At 37.0% G+C, this 19127-nt stretch overlaps 1 protein-coding gene across 1 annotated transcript; it reads right to left on the reverse strand.

Moving 5' to 3' along the window:
* Window positions 1-15519: 15519 nt before the first annotated feature.
* Window positions 15520-18473, reverse strand: LOC128128143 (uncharacterized). The gene is made up of 8 exons (XM_052766985.1): window positions 18390-18473; window positions 17573-18331; window positions 16948-17525; window positions 16537-16742; window positions 16321-16440; window positions 16120-16266; window positions 15842-16029; window positions 15520-15651 (listed from the first exon to the last, which is right to left on the reverse strand). Exons 1-8 carry the CDS (start codon window positions 18471-18473, stop codon window positions 15520-15522), a joined length of 2214 nt encoding a protein of 737 aa, XP_052622945.1.
* Window positions 18474-19127: the final 654 nt, after the last annotated feature.

Here is a 19127-nt window from a genome sequence, read left to right on the forward strand (position 1 = left end):
TAAAATGGGAAAAAAAGTTCTGTTTATCCAAAATTCAAGTAAATTTACCAGAATATCATTTTGTACAGTAGGAGGTTACATAAAAATTTTGATGATTTTTCTCTACTGTAAACTATATTTCTCCTATTTTCTAAGGTTAAATACACTTAAATACACTTAAATACACATAAATACCCAAAACCGAATTATACAATATGAAAACCACTTTTGGTATTTTTCCCAGGTTACTTATACTGTAAATAATGTTACAAAAATTTTTGGTAATTTATTTTAACTGTTTAATATTATTTCTTCAATTAATGATTATTTAAAGGAATAAAACAAGGAAAAATAGAAATACCCACTGAAAAATATCTTTTATATTTTCCCAGCCTATTTATGTATAATAACAGTTAAATAAAAAGTTTGGGTAATTTTGGAAACTTTTTTCTATTTATTTCAATTTTTATTGGAATAAATGCTCAAAAATCATAAAATATAATTAAACAGCCTGGAAATCCATTTTTATATTTTTCCCAGATTATTATTGTGTAATAACAGTTAAATAAAAAGTTTGAGAATTTTTATCCTTTGAATGCTATTTTTCGTGAATTTATGTTGTTATAAAGACTTAAAAATTTGGAAAATCAATATCCCAAAGTTGTAATTAATCGCACGACTTGTAGAATTTCATTATTTCAGAAAAAGTGTAACCAATTAATCCAATACTAAAACATAAATTGGCATTTCGCTATATGTAGAGTTTAGTATATTAGTATTAGATTTCGACATGGAAACTCACTAGTGTGTGTTTGATGTCGTAGGATCCCGGTAGTAAGACGTTGGTGCATTCCAAAGTACTACTTGTACCTACACAAAACATTGTGAGTATTCACACACTCCCCTATTTTTAGTTTTTATGTTTTGGGGTGGAAAAGCATGTCCAGAAAAACTATTATTTGTATGCTGTATTTAAATTGATTTGTATCAAACACGATTGCTATTGTATTGCTATGTTTCTTTATGTATGTCTATGCAACACAGAACATGAGAACTTATCGTACTAAGGCCCTTACCTTATCTCTAACCATTAACTCTTTGAGCCAATGGTCATTATGGATAGCGCTATTAGGAATTGACAACTCCTCACTCGCCCGAATCGCTGGAGTGCATGATACCATATTCATCTATGGAACGATAAGCATAGATCTCGATAGGGCTTCAGTCATAGGTTTGGTTGAGACTCATTGTTTGCTCATACACATACAAACTCGTTTCTCGTTATAGCAATAAACTTGTATTCATTAATAGCAATCAACTCTGTTTATCATTAAAGCAATGTACTTGTATTTACGAAAAGCCTTATTTCAAGCTCGATTTTATAAACTTGTGAACTCACCAACTATTTTCATAGTTGACGCTCGTTTTACATGCTTTTTCAGGAAATAATTAGTAAGTGGATGTAAAGATTCATCATCATAGAGCATGCTGCATCGTGTTGAAGCTATTATGAAGCTATATTTTGAAAAATGTTGTTTTGGAAAAACTTGTACTTTGTTTCTTTTTAAACTATGGGTTGTAAACTTTTAAATACTGCTATGGTGATGTATCTTTATCTTTTGCAATGAAACCGTTATCGCTGTCATATCTTGCGTTTCCGCTTTAGCGGGGTGTGACAGAAGTGGTATCAGAGCTAAAGTTAGAGAGAACATCGGTTTTTCTTTAAGAAAACACAACCTATAACTAAAACTTACAAAGATATTCTTTTTACATCAAACATATTACTAGTATAATTAGGTCGGGAGTTGTATCATTGGACCTCGATTAAACATAGCTTGATCACCTATGTTTAATTAAGGAAAGGTTTATACAAAGCCTGAGCTAATTATAATGGGAATATGTTCAACAAAAATTTTTGAGAAAACTTTATTTCAAAAATTCAAAAGGTCAATTTTGGTGTGTGTAAGCATTGCATATTATAGGCATGCATTTTCATTTATTTCATATCTCATTAAAACTATGTCTCAGTCCACTATGTCAACATCGTCATCTTCCCGCGCTACCGCCTCAGCCGACGAGTCCGGCTACGTCACTATTATCCCTCGACGTAATCCTCCCGCCTCGGTAGAAGAAGACCCATCGGAGGACACGGAAGGTACAGGAAACTCGGTGGAGATCGGCAATGACAACGCCCCGAGTCAACGACGCGAGGCATCACCTGCATCGGTGTTGCCACAGCCGCCACTTTATGGACTTCGTATTCGGAGGACGGCGAGGAAGAGTGTTCCCATTCCAGGAAGGATAGCCACCAGCACAGCAGGACTTGGCACGGCAGGACCTAGTGGGGTAGGACCCAGCGTTGCAGGACCGAGAGCACCCTCACCACAGCGAGTCATAGGGATACCTGTCAGGCAGCCAGGTATGACCCCGGAGGAGTCCCGGAGATTGCAGTCGATGGCAGCGGGCCTACGCCACAGTCTCGCTGTGATAGCTGGGCATCAGGAAGTTTTGGATGAAGTCTTGACAAGGATGGAAATCCTGTTTCAGCATTCGATAGAGGCTGCTGACACTGCTAGTGCTGCTAGACGAGTGGCATGTCGTGCGATGACCGCATATTATGTGCTTGTTGGGCTATTACTGATTGTGGTGTTGATGTTTCTTGTTGGGATAGCGATTGGCATTTGGTTCTGATTTCAGTATTTTATTTTATTTTGTCATGAAATGAAAACCCATGTTGGGTGTCTTTTAGGGAAAAACATTTAAAACTTTATTTTGGGATTGATGTATTGGTTTGGTTTTAAGATTATTTCAAATGGTAATGAAGAATTTTATTTTATGTTTGAAAACTTTTACTATGAGGTCAAACCCTAGAATTTTCTTAGTAAATGGTCGAATAAAAAGATTTTTCTTTTCTTTCCTTTCTAAAACCTATATGCATAGTATTAACGCAAACCATTAGTTTGACAACACTTACGGTTTTCAAAATAGTAGTGAACTAAATATTATACATTATTTTATGTATTTATACGTATTTCTTCTCCTGTGTCATAGAACCATGTCAGGCAGGCCTAATCGCGGGCGCCCACAGAACGAAACACCCGATGTTGCTCAAGTTGTAGCACAACATCTCTTGGAAGCAATCCTAAACATCGTTACTCAAGTAACTGCAGGACTTAATGCTAACCAAGGAAGTAGTGGAGGAAACCGGGGAAACAATGAAAGAGAATGCAACTACAAGTCCTTTATGGCCTGTAAACCTAAGGAGTTCCATGGAAAGGAAGGTGCGGTCGGGTTGCTGAAATGGACTGACAGCATGGAGTCAGTCCTTCACATTAGCAAATGCCTCGAGCGCAACAAAGTTGAGTATGCATCTTGCCTACTCCAAGATAGGGCATTAACCTGGTGGAATACTCTAGTGCAAACCCGAGGCCGTACAGCGGCATATCAGCTAACTTGGGAAGACCTAAAGAAGCTGTTGATAGAGGAGTATTGTCCCAAGGATGAGCTTCAGAAGCTTGAATCTGAATTCTGGAACCATTCTATGGTTGGAACACAAATAGAGAAGTACACAGTCCGATTTCATGAACTAGCAAAACTGGTACCTCACATGGTTACTCCTGAGGAGAAGCGGATAGATCGTTACATCTGGGGTCTGGAACCAGAGATTCGGGGAATGGTTACCTCAGCAAACCCAACTAGTATTCAAAGTGCAGTAAGTCTAGCAAATCGACTAACCAATGATGTGATAAGGATGGGAGCATCGACAAAGGAAAGCTCTAGTAGTAAGAGGAAGCCAGCAAATCAGGGAGAGAAGAAGTATGGAGGCAAGTCAGGGAGGAAGCAGAAAGTCTCAAGAAACTTTATGGTAAGAGCCCAGGAGCAAGAACCAGTGAAAACTCAGGAACAGGGAGTCATGGAAGTGCAGGAGAGAAAGCAGTACTCAGGACCGCTTCCGAAGTGCAATAAGTGTAACTTTCATCACAAGGGAGCTTGCCCAGTGTGCCAAAACTGTAAGCAAACATGCCATTACTCAAAGTATTGTAAGTTGAATAAGGAGGGAAAAAGGGCATGTTACGAGTGCGGGAGTACTGATCATCTCCGTAGAGCATGTCCCAAACTAAACAAAGGGCCTGGTAACAATGGACAAGGCCAAGCCAAGCAAAACTTCCAAGGAAATCAAGTTGGACGGCCAAGAGGTGTAGCCTTTGTGATTGGTGCAGAAGAAGCTCGTCAGAACCCTGAAGTGATAACAGGTACGTTTCTCCTGAACAACCATTTTGCATCGGTAATATTTGATGCAGGAGCTGATAGGAGTTTTGTTTCTTTAGCATTTAGACCGTTAATTGGCTTGAAATCGAAAAAGATAAGGAATGCTTATGCTATTGAACTTGCTGATGGGTATGAAATTAGGGCTAATGATATAATTCCTGGTTGTACTCTGAATTTAGCTGATAAACTATTTAGCATTGACCTAATTCCTATAGAGCTAGGTAGTTTTGATGTGATAGTAGGAATGGATTGGTTATCCTAAAATAGAGCGGACATTGGTTGTTACGAGAAAGTCATTAGAGTGCCTCTCCCTAATGGAGAAACCCTTATCATACACGGTGAGAAGCCAGGAAGAAGTTTAAACACAGTATCAAGCATGAAGATTCACAAGTACCTGAAGAAGAATTGTATTGCATTCATGGCCCACGTGCTAGAAAGAGAACCTGAAGCTAAGCAACTCAAGGAGATTTCGGTGGTTCAAAACTATCCCGAAGTATTTCCGGAGGAATTGCCCGGTCTACCCCCTCACAGGCAGGTCGAATTTCGGATAGACTTAATTCCCGGAGCGGCACCAGTAGCAAAAGCACCATATCGCCTTGCACCATCCGAGATGAAAGAACTATCCGGACAACTTCAAGAACTTCTAGACAAAGGGTTTATTCGACCAAGTTCTTCACCTAGGGGAGCCCTAGTGTTATTCATCAAAAAGAAAGATAGTTTGTTCCGAATGTGCATTGATTACAGAGAACTGAACAAGTTGACAATCAAGAATCGATATCCCCTTCCTCGAATAGATGATTTGTTCGATCAGTTGCAGGGCGCTTCCTACTTCTCAAAAATCGACCTTCGGTCAGGGTATCATCAACTAAGAATCCACGAAGGGGACATTCACAAAACAACATTTAGAACCCGTTATGGACATTATGAGTTCTTAGTCATGCCTTTTGGATTAACGAACGCACCCGCTGTTTTCATTGATTTGATGAATAGGGCATGTAGACCATACCTAGACAAGTTTGTAATTGTATTTATCGATGACATACTTGTTTACTCGCAAACCAGAGAAGATCACAATAGACATCTGAAGCTAGTGTTGGAGCTGTTGAAGGAGCAGAAATTGTATGCCAAGTTCACTAAGTGTGAATTTTGGATTCGGGAAGTACATTTTCTTGGTCATGTGATCGGCGAAAGAGAAATTCATGTAGATCCAGCTAAGATCGAGGCAATCAAGAAATGGGAAGCCCCCAAAACCCCGACAGAAATACGACACATTCCACGTCTCCAACCTTAAGAAATGTCTAGCCGACGAAGCATTGACAGTACCCCTGGAGGAAATTAAGATCAATGATAAGCTGAACTTCGTTGAGGAACCGATAGAAATCCTTGACAGGGAGGTAAAACAACTTAAGCGGAGTAAGATCCCGATTGTGAAAGTTCGATGGAACTCAAAACGCGGGCCGGAGTACACCTGGGAGCTTGAGGACTTCATGAAGGAAAAGTATCCACAACTTTTCCCATGCGATGACAAGCGATGACATAGAATGAATTTCGGGATGAAATTCTTTTTAAGTGGGGGATACTGTGACAACTGTCAATTCAGGTCATTCCCGGACTCATGCATCTTTATAAAAACCATTCATGCACAACATTCCATGGCCTAGTAGTATAAATTAGGTCAAAATCTTGCATAAACTAGGATCCAACTAAGATCTAGGACTAATATACTTGACACTTACGATTCTAGTAAGTTGCTTAACTACAATAGGAAATGCCAATGCTGTAATTAGAATGAAACTTCAAGCTTTGTTATAATTGAAAAAGGGTATAAAACCCTAAAAATAAATTAAAATATTCTAATTATACCTCAATATGATGGTGAATATCAAACAATATTCCAAAAACCCTAAAGAGCCAAAAATCCAAATTTATAAATCTTAAAGCTTAACATACAAACTCTCTTTCTCTCTCTCTAACTCACGAAATTTCTCTCATTCCTCTGCCAAATTTCGAGATTTTGAAGACTTTGAAGTGTTCTTACTTCCCTCAAGATCAAAACCAAGGTAAACAACAACATCTTCTCCCATAAATTTCATGATTTTTACTTCTTCTTCTTCATAGTTTTCTCTACTTTTCGGATTCTATGCCTTTCCATGGCTAGAAATCTTTATTTTTCCCTTGTGGTTTGTAGATTCTCACCATAACACAATGCATGTGTTTGAAATGGTGAAAATCCGGGATCAAACCCATGCAAGGAGTGAAGATGATGCACATATGATCATGTGACTTCAAAAACAAGTATTACATCTTCTTCTCCATTTCTTTGTGTTCTTGCATGATCAAAAGCATTTAAACCATTTCTTGTACATCTTGGATGCTCATTCACTCCATGCATGTGCTAGAAATCGGACCTTAACAAAGGCATGCATGATGTTCTTGTCAAAATGTCCTAAGAATGCACTCAAAGCAAACATGCAATCTGCCAGATTACTTTGTTCAACTTTGAACGACCATAACTCGGTCATTACTTAACCAAATCATCATATTCTTTTTTTATTGGATAGTTCCATGAGTTAACTTTCAAACCCAACTGGTCTCACTGTAAAATATTAAATATCCGATTTTTGGCAATTTTTACAAAATAGTTGCGCAAACAGCTCTTTTTCTGTGATCACCATTTTTTCCTTGCATGATCAATGGCCTTAAACCCAACCATAAATCTGAGGAAAAATACTTTAGAAACTTAACATATCCAGTGAATGATGTCTGAAATTTCGTGACTTAAAACCCAACTGAATGGGCTACATAAATTCATGAACTTCAGTCACATTTATATCTCATGCACCATTGCATGCAACATTTCTTAACTTGTTTGGGTTCAATACCCCTATTTCCCTTCTGAATAAATTTTTAACATTTTTCCTTTTGAAAGCCCTCACATGCATGTGATAATCTGTAAAATACCAAAAGCTTTTATTATTTCTTTGATTTATTAAAATTATTCCTAGAAACCAAGGGCATAAATCACATAAAATACTTCCAGAGGTCAATAAATCCGGAACAAATTCATGGATGACCCTTATGATGGATAGCAATCAACTCTGTTTATCATTAAAGCAATGTACTTGTATTTACAAAAAGCCTTATTTCAAGCTGGATTTTATAAACTTGTGAACTCACCAACTATTTTCATAGTTGACGCTCGTTTTACATGCTTTTCAGGAAATAATTAGTAAGTAGATGTAAAGATTCATCATCATAGAGCATGCTGCATCGTGTTGAAGCTATTATGAAGCTATATTTTGAAAAATGTTGTTTTGGAAAAACTTGTACTTTGTTTCTTTTTAAACTATGGGTTGTAAACTTTTAAATACTGCTATGGTGATGTATCTTTATCTTTTGCAATGAAACCCTTATCGTTGTCATATCTTGCGTTTCCGCTTTAGCGGGGTGTGACAATACCCAGTTAGCTAAGGGACGAGTTCCCGAGAGCACTCTCACGGGTCTGGAGATCATTCGGGAAACGACAGAGAAGATCGTTCAAATTCGTAAACGATTGAAAGCCTCTAGAGACCGACAGAAAAGCTACGCTGACAAGCGAAGGAAACCATTGGAATTCCAGGTGGGCAACCGAGTCCTACTGAAGGTCTCACCCTGGAAGGGCTTGATACGCTTTGGAAAGCGTGGGAAACTCAATCCAAGATACATAGGGCCTTTCGAGATTCTCGCGAGAATCGGCCCTGTAGCTTACAAACTCAATCTACTGCACGAACTCAGTAACGTACATCCTACCTTCCACGTCTCGAACTTGACCAAGTGTCTGTCCAACGAGACTCTTGTTATTCCACTCGACGAGATCGAGATCAACGAGAGCCTCAACTTCGTGGAGGAACCAGTAGAGATCATGGACCGAGAGGTCAAGCAAACAAAGCAGAGTCGTATCCCGATAGTGAAGGTGCGCTGGAACGCAAAGCGTGGACCTGAATTCACTTGGGAACGAGAGGATCAGATGAAACTTAAATACCCTCACCTTTTTGCTTAGTTATTTGTAACTTCTTAATTGCTTAAATTCTAATTTCGGGACGAAATTCCTTCTAACGGGGGGATGATATGACAATCCGAAATTTCCATTCTGTACAAACTATATCACTTCAATAGAAGTTATAGAAGTCACAGTTAATTTTCAGACTTTTTCGTGTAAGTTTGAGTAATTTAGGGTATACACTTCAGGAGATATCAGGAGAGTGGATGCACTAGGGTTTAGTGCAACACTGTTATCCCAACACTCTGCTATATTAGAAATCATTTCTGGAATAAAAATATTTTCTACCAAAAATATCTCAGGACTATAAATAGAATTCTGAACCAAATTCATTCATTATTCGCATTTCCAACTAGAGAAAAACCATTTTCTCTCTCACGGATCTTCGGGTTTTTATCCCAAATCATGAGCACCTCTTTCTAGTAGTGTTAGAAAGCTTAATATGTGTTTATAACATGATTTAGATGGCTAAATCACTAGATTTAGGAGTTTACTCCCCAAGGTGTTCTTGGGCGGTAAACTCCCGAAACAAAGCCTAGACCTTCCCTTGTGATATGCTACTACCTTGGACACATATAGAAGTGTATTGGGACAAGAAAACAACCAAGAAACACAAACACATGGGTGTTCACGGCCCAAGATGATCTTGGACCGTGAACTCCAATAACTTGGATCAAAGGGTGCTTTTAAGGCATCTAAAGCCTTGGACATTTACTAGGAATTGTTCCCACTTAAATCAAGGACCAAAACACATCAAAATCACCTTCCAAAGTGAGTTTACGGCCATGACATGGTTCTTGTGCCGTAAACATGAATGAAGGGCACCAAAGTGTACCTAATGCCTTCATATGCTTTAGGTAAAAGTCTAGAACCTATCATACATATGCAAGAGACTTGAAAGCAACAAAAACACCATTCCAAGGGAGTTTACGACCGTAAACTCCAAAGGAAATGGCCTTGGGGCCGTAAACTCCTCTAAGGAGTGTTTCTAGGCCTTAAACCCTTCCAAGGATTTAACCACCAAGTTGGAATAATTCTAGGAATCATTTAGAACTTCAAAACACAAAATACCACCAAGGTTGGGAGTTTACGGCCGTAAAATCAAGAGTTTACAACCATAAACTCCATGTGTGATGCTATATGGAGAGTAAACTCATATATGGGGTCCTTTGGAACCCTAAACCCAAGTACCTTGTCCCACAATAGCTTAGATGCAATCCTTAGGGCTTAAAACACTTATATAAAGTGTTTATTATGTTCTAGGATGTCTTAACATTATCAATTAGAAACTTAAGACTAATTGAGTGCATATATGTGTGATTATATGTTCATTAGGATCGTAGTGTGTGTACAAGTCCTCACTTGACACCTAACAATCCTACACCGTCCAGTTCATCCAAATCACCATCTACAGGTGAGTTCAAACCCATAATCAATGTTTAAATGATTTTAAATGCTTTAATGGGGGGGGGGGGGGGAATACAAGTACAAAACAACATGTTATTAAATCATCTATATGTATTCTATAACTGTGTTTTCGTTCAACAGATTTCACATACTACAAAATGTGATGCATGAAATGGTTTTCTATCTTTAAATACTTTGTTATCAAATGTATTACTTTTGAAATGTTTATCAAAATGACATCAAGTCACTTTTATATTATTTAAAGCTCTTAGATATCTTGCAAAACCATTACGTCTACCTTCTTGAACAAACAATTGCCTTTCAGTTAATTATCATAGGGATAGTTAGAAGATACAAAACAATCTTTCCTATTACAAGGAATCATACAAGAGTCATTTCATTCATGAGTCTATACCAGTACATTACATGATACATGATTACATTTATCTAGGATTACATGATACATGAGTACATTTACCTAAGATTACATGATACATGAGTACGTTTACATAACTACATTTATCTGAATACGCTTATATGAATACCATACATGAGTACTGTTACATAGATATATTATCATGTATTCACTTACCTGGATACTTGTATCTCAACTTTTGAGGATGATTTATTAGTATTTTCTGTATAAATTATCATTCTTATCCCGGTTCAATGGGATATCTCGGCGGGACTAACCATTCCGAATGCCATCTGATTAACACCTGTGGTAGATGACCATCTACGGAGGTCTAAGGTTATCACTTATATTAGGAAGATTTATTCGTACCTTCTGTGTAAATTTTCCTGCCTATCCCTATTCGATGGGATGTCTAGACGGGACTAACCATTCCGGAACCCAGCTGTTAGCAACATTGGGTGATGAACATCTATGGATGTCTAAGGTTATCTCTTATAATAGATAGATTGATATCGGAACTAACATTCCTCCATCCTGCTGTTGCAACAGAGGATGAGATGAAAATCTTCGGATGATCATTAGGTTACTACTTGTATTAGGAGTCGGCTACGGGACTAACCCTTCCTCCAACCTGCTGTTGCTACATAGGACAATTGGACCATCTTCGGAGGTTCATTAGGTTATTCATATTGCTTATTGCGATGGCGTGTTAGTCTTGGTATCCAGGGCTAACACTTACATGGTTATATTTTTCCTATTTACTTCATTTTGTGATATATTCACATAAACGATGAGTTTAGACTAATTACTGTTAGTAGTAGTCAAAAAGAAGGAAAAACTATTATTTTACTTACAAAACATTTGGGTCTTGGTAGAAGACTACATTATCATAACAAAACATTCGGGTCTTGGTAGAAGACTACATTGTCATAACAAAACATTCAGGTCTTGGTAGAAGACTACATTATCATAACAAAACATTCGGGTCTTGGTAGATAACTACATTGTCATAACAAAACATTCGAGTCTTGGTAGAAGACTACATTGTCATAACAAAACATTCGGGTCTTGGTAGAAGACTACATTGTCATAACAAAACATTCGGGTCTTGGTAGAAGACTACATTGTCATAACAAAACATTCGGGTCTTGGAAGAAGACTACATCTCAAACTAATAGAAAATAAGGGATTTTCAAGGGCTTTTCATACTTACATCAACATTTTCATTTAAAGGTTTACATGACTTTTAAAACAGCTTTTAGTAAGCAAGACAATGACACTTAAATACTTATGAATTCACCAGCTTTAAAGCTGATACTCTCTTTCAAAATAACTTTTATTCTCAGGTCATCAGTAAGCAGGTACGGTGGCCAGGTTTTGAGAAGACGGAGCAGACAAGTCTCGTCTTTTATTTTGATTGTATATTTTTGGTGTCTTATTATATTGAAAGAACACACATGTATTAAAACTTTACTTATAATGCAATGGATAATGTTGTTGCTTGTTTACTACTTTACACTGTTGTGATACTGTACATGACGTCCTCCACCCCTGAACGTTTCCGCTGTTCGTGGTTTTGGGGTGTGACATTTGGTATTTGGCGGTTTTCAAGTCCTTAGCTCAAACATGGCACTAGTCTAGGTTAGATTCTAGGCATAAGGAACAACCATGGGCCATTTATGGGACATTTACACCACTTTTGAGGTGTTTACGGTTTTGGGAGATCCCCAAACCGTAAACACATAAAAATATATGATTTTGGTGCTTTTTGTGTGATACACTCATCAAGGATGGATCTAGACAAGTCCCTAAGGCATTGTGAACCATCTAGACACCCTAAAGCACCCTAAGGCACCATTTTTGGTGTTTACGGTTTTGGGAGCCTCGTGAAACCGTGAACACCTTGTTCGTGGTGTTCTTGGGACATTTCCTTGGTATAAACATGTATAGTTAGCTTAAAATAACTCTAGTATAGAAGTACTTACATTGTGGAAGCTTGAAATGAACTTTAAGTCCAAGAACACTAGTGTGTGTTCTTGGTGTTTTGGAAAAACTAGTGAAAACACATAAATGAATTGATTAAAGGATGTACAACCACTAGATTAAGTGATATACTAACTTGAAAGGGTTAGAACACTTACTAGTTTGAAGATCTAGAATAAAAACTTGGATTATACTTGAGAGGATATTTTGGAGTTTATTCTTTTGACTATTGGGGAGTAAACACAAATGACTAACTTTTTGGGGAGTAAACTCATACATAGGTATGAGTTCACAGTTTTGGGTGATTTCTTGTAACAACCCGAAATTTCGTATCATTACTTGTAACCCTTTTCGTAATACATTTCAATCAACCAATCGTCGTTTCCAAAATCCGATTCCGATTTCCTTATTTAATTAAGTCACTAAAAGGTATTGATCTAAAATGACTTAATGGGTGCCTTAATGCATTTAAAAATCATTCTAACACCCCATTTTAGTGATCGGAACATTTCTAGAATCAACCATATCGGGTTACGGCAACTTGGCCGGGTGCGACCAAAAGCCCCGTCTAACGCCGGTATCGGGTAAAATTCCGCCGTGTCCAATTCCCGAACACTATTTAAAGTGTTCTAAGCTTCCATTTGAAGATTTTGGCTCTCTCTCACTACTCTCTCTTTAACCTCTCTCCTCATCATAGATTAAGGTCCAAAATCAAAGATTTAAGGCTCCAAATCATAGAGGTAACCTTCATAGCTTGTTATTCAACCTCTTAAGCCTTCAAATCCGTGTTTAAATTATGATTTAGGACCTGGAACATGTGTTTACGGCCAAGGAGCATGCTTGGGCCGTAAACACATAATATTGGGGTTTTTGAGCAATTTAACCCTTCCAAATCATTGTTGGGACTTAGATACGACCTTGAGGCTTACAAACCCGGACTTGGAACACCTTAAACTTGGATTTTGAGGGATTAACATGAGTTTACGGCCAAGGTATGTTCTTGGGCCGTAAACCCCTCAAACATGGGGAGTAAACTCACTTTTACATGTTAGAATGCCTTGTAACTTAACCAATAGCCTTGTGGTAAATCCTAGAACCATCTAAAAATAGTTTTGAGACCTTAAACATAACAAAACTATACATATGAGAGTTTACGGCCATAGCACATACTCCAGGGCCGTAAACTCCTAATTTGATGTCATTTGATGCCCTAAAGTCATACCAAGCCTTGGAAAATTAACTAGAATCACATGTGATTGTTCTAAGTACCACAAATTAAATATAGTTTGAGCATGGGAGAGTTTACGGCCGTAAACTCCAAGTTTACAGCCGTGAACTCCCATAATTCATGTATATGCTCATACAATCCATTCCAAGGCATTTGAAAAATCCATTCTAGCAGTCACCATATCCATTTAAGCCATTTAGCACTCAAAATCACCCAAACATGAGTTCACGGCCGTGAAATCATGTATGTATGGGTTTTATGGCTGAAAACTCATTAGGGAGTTTACTCTTGGGGAGTAAACTCAAATCCCAAGTCCCTCACATCAATACACGTCCGTAGATGTCACCCGGGTCACTCCAAACACTCGTTTTGAGGTGTTTTAGCTCATTGGAGTGTAATGTTCCATCTAATTAGTAATTGTAAATCTAATTAGATATATTTGGACATTATTTCATTTTACATAGGAACATCACGAGTAATCAAGCCCCAAACCAACGTTTAGTGTCCGAAACCGTCGCATTTCCTCGTCTGGTGAGTTCATACCCCTACCCTTTTTCACTGTTTTCAGGGGGGAACACAAGCAAAGTACAAGGGATTACTTGTGCTCAAAACTTGTTTTTGTGTGTGTATTTCACATTTTATATGCTTTTAACATTGATTGATACAACTGATAACCATTTGAACATGCAGATAACGTAAACATATTATTTGTGAAATAGGTTTATAAACTGTTACGTTTTATATATTTCACAAATGGTTTTCACATTTTATCAGTTAAAAGCATGACATTAGAACATTTGAACATAAAATTTGTACACTGTTTGTCCTCGGTAACACTCCACAGAGATACGCAAGTGGAGGATTATCATATTATTACTAGTAAATTTGTTAGTCCTGTATGATTGGAGACACGTCCTCGGCGAACACTCCACAGAGATACGCGAGTGGAGGACTGCACCCGTAATCAGAATCTCTTGGATTAGGGAGCGTGACTTGAGTGTATAGATCTATACGGGGCTGACTACCCCACACCTAGCTGCTAGCTACAGCCGAACCGAAATGGTTCAAGGGTGACGAAAGTCATAAGGTGATGTGGACTACTTATTACCACATTTAGTCTATTGTATGGTTATGGAACTCGCAATTAGGATAACAGAAATTTAGTTAATAGTAATAATGAATAACTTAACACATTTCATAAGATAACCAGGCTTCAGAATACATCTTTTACATTGGAAACCAACATTCAGGAAAGTATGGGACTTTCCTGGGAATACATTGGTACATAACCAGAACAGTATAACAAACCAGATAACTTAACTGTACATTTTCACAAGAGTAAACGTGTTTTCAGTGTACAACTTCACTTTACTTTACATATTGTGAAACAATAACCAACCTTTTTAAGAAAATATGGGATTTTCTTGGTGTGTGTAACAATTTCAGAAATAGAAAGGAAACTCGAACATTTTCACAAAACAAAAACCGCTTATGAACTCACCAGCGTTATGCTGATTTTCAAACTACTTGTGTTCTCAGGTCAACGTTAGAACAGGTACCCGAAGATCCTTTTGTCCAAAGATGGAGTGCGCAGAAGTCTTGTTTCATTTTGTTTATATATATACTATGTATCACAACTGTATAACTTACTTTTGAAACAATTGTAAAACTTTTCTTTATGTAATGTAATGGTTGTTTTACTTTACTTACTATGTGCATTGGATTTGATACTCAACGTGGAGTCAACCCCGGAAATGTTTCCGCCTTCGGTTTTCGGGGTGTGACATTTCTCAACCCAAAACATAAAAGTTTGGTCGGGTGTTTCTAAGACGCAGAGTGTTTGCGGTTTCTAAAAATCAAAACCCGAGACGACACTTTCTTTCACCCGTTCGTTTAAAAAATAATATTAAAATAATCAAACTAACTTATTTTTCCCTAAAACAAGTATAAGTGAACTTGACTTATAATATGAAGTGGTTGACTTTTAGGGTTTGACCGAATAGAAATTTCGAGTTGTCACACATATTGCAGAACATAGGAGCATCCATCAATCCAGGAAATTTATTAACCCAATCAAATGGCCAATTATAAGAATCATTAATCATAACATCACTGACCAAGGATTTGTCATTAAAACCTTCTCTAGCTCAATCCCTTCTAGGTATAATAGTGCTTAAAATACCAAATGGATGCCACCAGTCATGCCAAAGAGAAGTGTTCCTTCCATTTCCAGTACAGGACACAACATGGGGTCAAATAATTTTCCTTTCCTCCAAAAACCTTTTCCAAGTCCAATTCATGCTTCTCCTTTGCCAAATATCCCAAAAATTCCTGTCACCAATATAATTCTCTTTCACCCATTGAACCCAAAGAGAATTCTTATTATTGACCACATTCCATACATGTTTAGCTAACAAAGCATCATTCCAGATCCTTAAATTTTTAATTCCATGTCCCCTATTGATCTTTGGTTTACAAACATCACTCCATTTGACTTTGGCTTTACCTCTAACTAACTCACATTTGCCCACAAAAAACTTCTACAGATCTTCTCTATCTCTTTAATAGTAGCAATAGGAATTTTGAAAATAGAAGCCCAGTACACATGAATTGAAGTCAATACTAAATTGATGAGTTGTAATCTCCCAGCAAAGGATAGCATCTTATTTTTCCAGTTAAGCACTTTCACCTTTATCTTATCAACAAGCACTTTACATTCACTTTTAAACAACATATTAATACACATAGGAATTCTGAGGTATTTAAAAGGAATTTTACTAATGTCAAAAGGTAAAATACCCAAAATAATCCTTCTCATATTAGGCTTGACACAACTAAAAAAGATTTGAACTTTTTCCATACTAGCTTTCAGCCCAGACACAGATTTGAATTCTTCAAGAGCACATTTAATCACTCTAGCAGAATTCCCATTTCCATAAGAAAAAACTAACAAATCATCAGCGAAACATAAATGAGTAATTTTTTGAGATTCACACTTACAGTGGTATTTGAAATTTTGTCTTTCTTCAATTTTCTTCAAAAGAATTAAATTGAAAACTTCCATAACCATAGTAAACAGGTAAGGAGAAAGAGGATCTCCCTGCCTAAGTCCTCTTTTGCCTTCAAAAAATCCATGATCTTCACCATTAAAGTTCAACATAAACAAAGGAGATGAAGTGCAAGCCATTATCTAATTGACCATAATAGGGTGAAAACCAAACCCCAAAAGAATTCTATTTAAGAATTTCCAATCCACAGTGTCATAAGCCTTTTGAATATCAACTTTTAAAGTACACTTAGGCACACCACTTTTACTTTTATACCCCACCATCAGCTCTTGAGCAAGCAATATGTTGTCTAAAATTGATCTTCCTGGGATAAAAGCAGATTGGTTATGACTAACAACATCACCCAAGCTATTCCTGATTTGATTAACAATTATCTTACTAATACACATATACAAAGTAATACAACAAGCAATGGGACGAAAATCAATGACTTTCCTTGGGCATTCCACTTTAGGGACTAAAACAATTCTCGTGGCATTTATACCCTTCAACAGTTTCCCAGTCCAAAAGAACTCTCTAACAACTTTACAAATCTCAGGCCCCACAATGTTCCAAGAACTTTTTAAAAAACTTAGAAGAGAATCCATCAGGACCAGGGGCATGATTGTCATCAATATCAAACATGGCAGCCATAACTTCTTCATCTGTGACCACCCGAATCATACTTAAGGCCACTCTTTTATCTAATTTTTTCTGAAAGAAATCATCATTAAGAAGAGATAAATCAGTAATATCTTCACAGCCCAAGAAATTGTTAAAATGATTAACAAATTTCTCCTTCATAGCATTTCCCCTTATCCATCTTCCATCCTCATCCAGAATCATCAAAATTCGATTCCTATTATTTCTACTTTTCAAACAGCTGTGAAAAAACTTGGTATTATTATCCCCATCCGATAACCACTTGATCTTGGCCCTCTGCGAAAGAAGCTTTTCTTCATCATTACAAGCAACATTATATTCATAAAGAATATTAGCATGCTCCTTCCTATAATTATCATTAAGAGGGTTCAGATCAATTTCCATCTGTTTATTCCCCAAGTCCTTCCTTAACTCCTTAATTTTCTTCCCTGAACCTCTGTATTTATTACACAGGTCCCTACAGTGCTTTTTTAATAACTTCAGCTTTTGAAATACCTTGAACATAAAAAAGCATCAATATTAGAGATCCATATATCTTTAACCAGGGGTAAAAACTCTTCCTTATTTGTAATGAAATTAACAAACCTAAAAGAAGGTTTCCATCTCATTTTACAGTTAGGAGTGTTTAGAATAGCAGGGCAATGATCAAAGGTACGATATGGTTTAAACACAACATGAGCAAGGGGTTGATCAGATAAGAATTTCAAATTCACCATCACCCTCTCCAGTTTCTTCAACAAACCTTTATTCCTAGTAGGAGACTTATTCCAAGTGAAGTGAAATCTAGTACTGTTCAGATCCTCAACTTCTATAAAGTTGATGCACTCAATAAATTCATCAACTTCATTACAAATTTTGGAACAACCTTCAGAGTAATCAGAATTCTTCATGGCAACATTAAAGTCACCAAGAATACACCAAGCTTCCTTCTTCACAACTAAGCTATGCTTTTTTAAATCATCCCATAAAACCCTTCTCTCAATATATCTAGAAGCAGCATATATAAAGGCGATATACATGCTATAATTAGACCCACACACTCTAATATAGCAATGAATTACTTGTCTAGATTGGGCAATAACCAAAACTTCAAAAAGTTTAGGATCCCATCCTACAATTATTCTGGTACCAACTTCACAGTACCTATTATTAGAGACCCAATCCCAATTACCAAAGGTTTTACTACAAACATTCTTCAAATTTAAAACCTTGACATGGGATTCAACCACAACACACATTCCCAGGTTATTATCCCTTATAACATCAATAACCTCCTTTTGCCTAACAACTTTATTTACCCCCTAACATTCCAAACACCAATCGACATCATTGGAAAACAATTGAATTTTTGGCATTTACCACCTCAAATGCCTGAGAAGAATCACTTTTACTGTTGATATCATCCTTTCTTTTGCAATCGATCTTCTTTTCAACATTAATCATCTCTAAATCATCTCATCCAATGCCCATAGACTGAATCAAATCATAACTCAGATTGCTAATATTCTTTTCATTTAATTGAGTACCAATTTTATCCCTTTTAGCATCCTCCTCCATTCCAACTATAACTTCCTCATCAATCAAACCCAAGACTTCAAAACTATTCTTATTGCTGCTTTCATCTTTTTGAAAATTCAATTTCCCAGAATTATTCCCAGTCTCCCCTTTTTCACTAACATTCTTCTTTATTTCCCCTGCTTATTATTTCCTTTATTCCTCTGATCAATATTATACTGCCCAGAAACAAACTTCTCATATCTTTTGTTCTTCTCCAAATTCCAATGCCCCACTCCTTTATTATTCCAATTCCCATTTTTCCCCTACCATTACCACTTCTATTCCCATTATTACCTCTGAAATTATTTCCCCTATTGAAATTACCATTCTTCCCACTATCTCTATGATTATACAATTGAGCATGATCATCCTTAGATTTACTAGTACCTTCACCATCTTTATTTCCTGTAATCTTCTTATAAACAACCTCTGTAAATCCATCATCATTTACCACTTCCTCCCCTTTATTACTCTTATTGTTCCCATTATCCCCATTCTTCACCACTTTTTCTTCATTCATAGCTACCAAACAAACTTTAT

The sequence above is a fragment of the Lactuca sativa genome, chromosome 1 (assembly GCF_002870075.4).
Source record: "Lactuca sativa cultivar Salinas chromosome 1, Lsat_Salinas_v11, whole genome shotgun sequence".
Classification (NCBI taxonomy): Eukaryota; Viridiplantae; Streptophyta; class Magnoliopsida; order Asterales; family Asteraceae; genus Lactuca; species Lactuca sativa.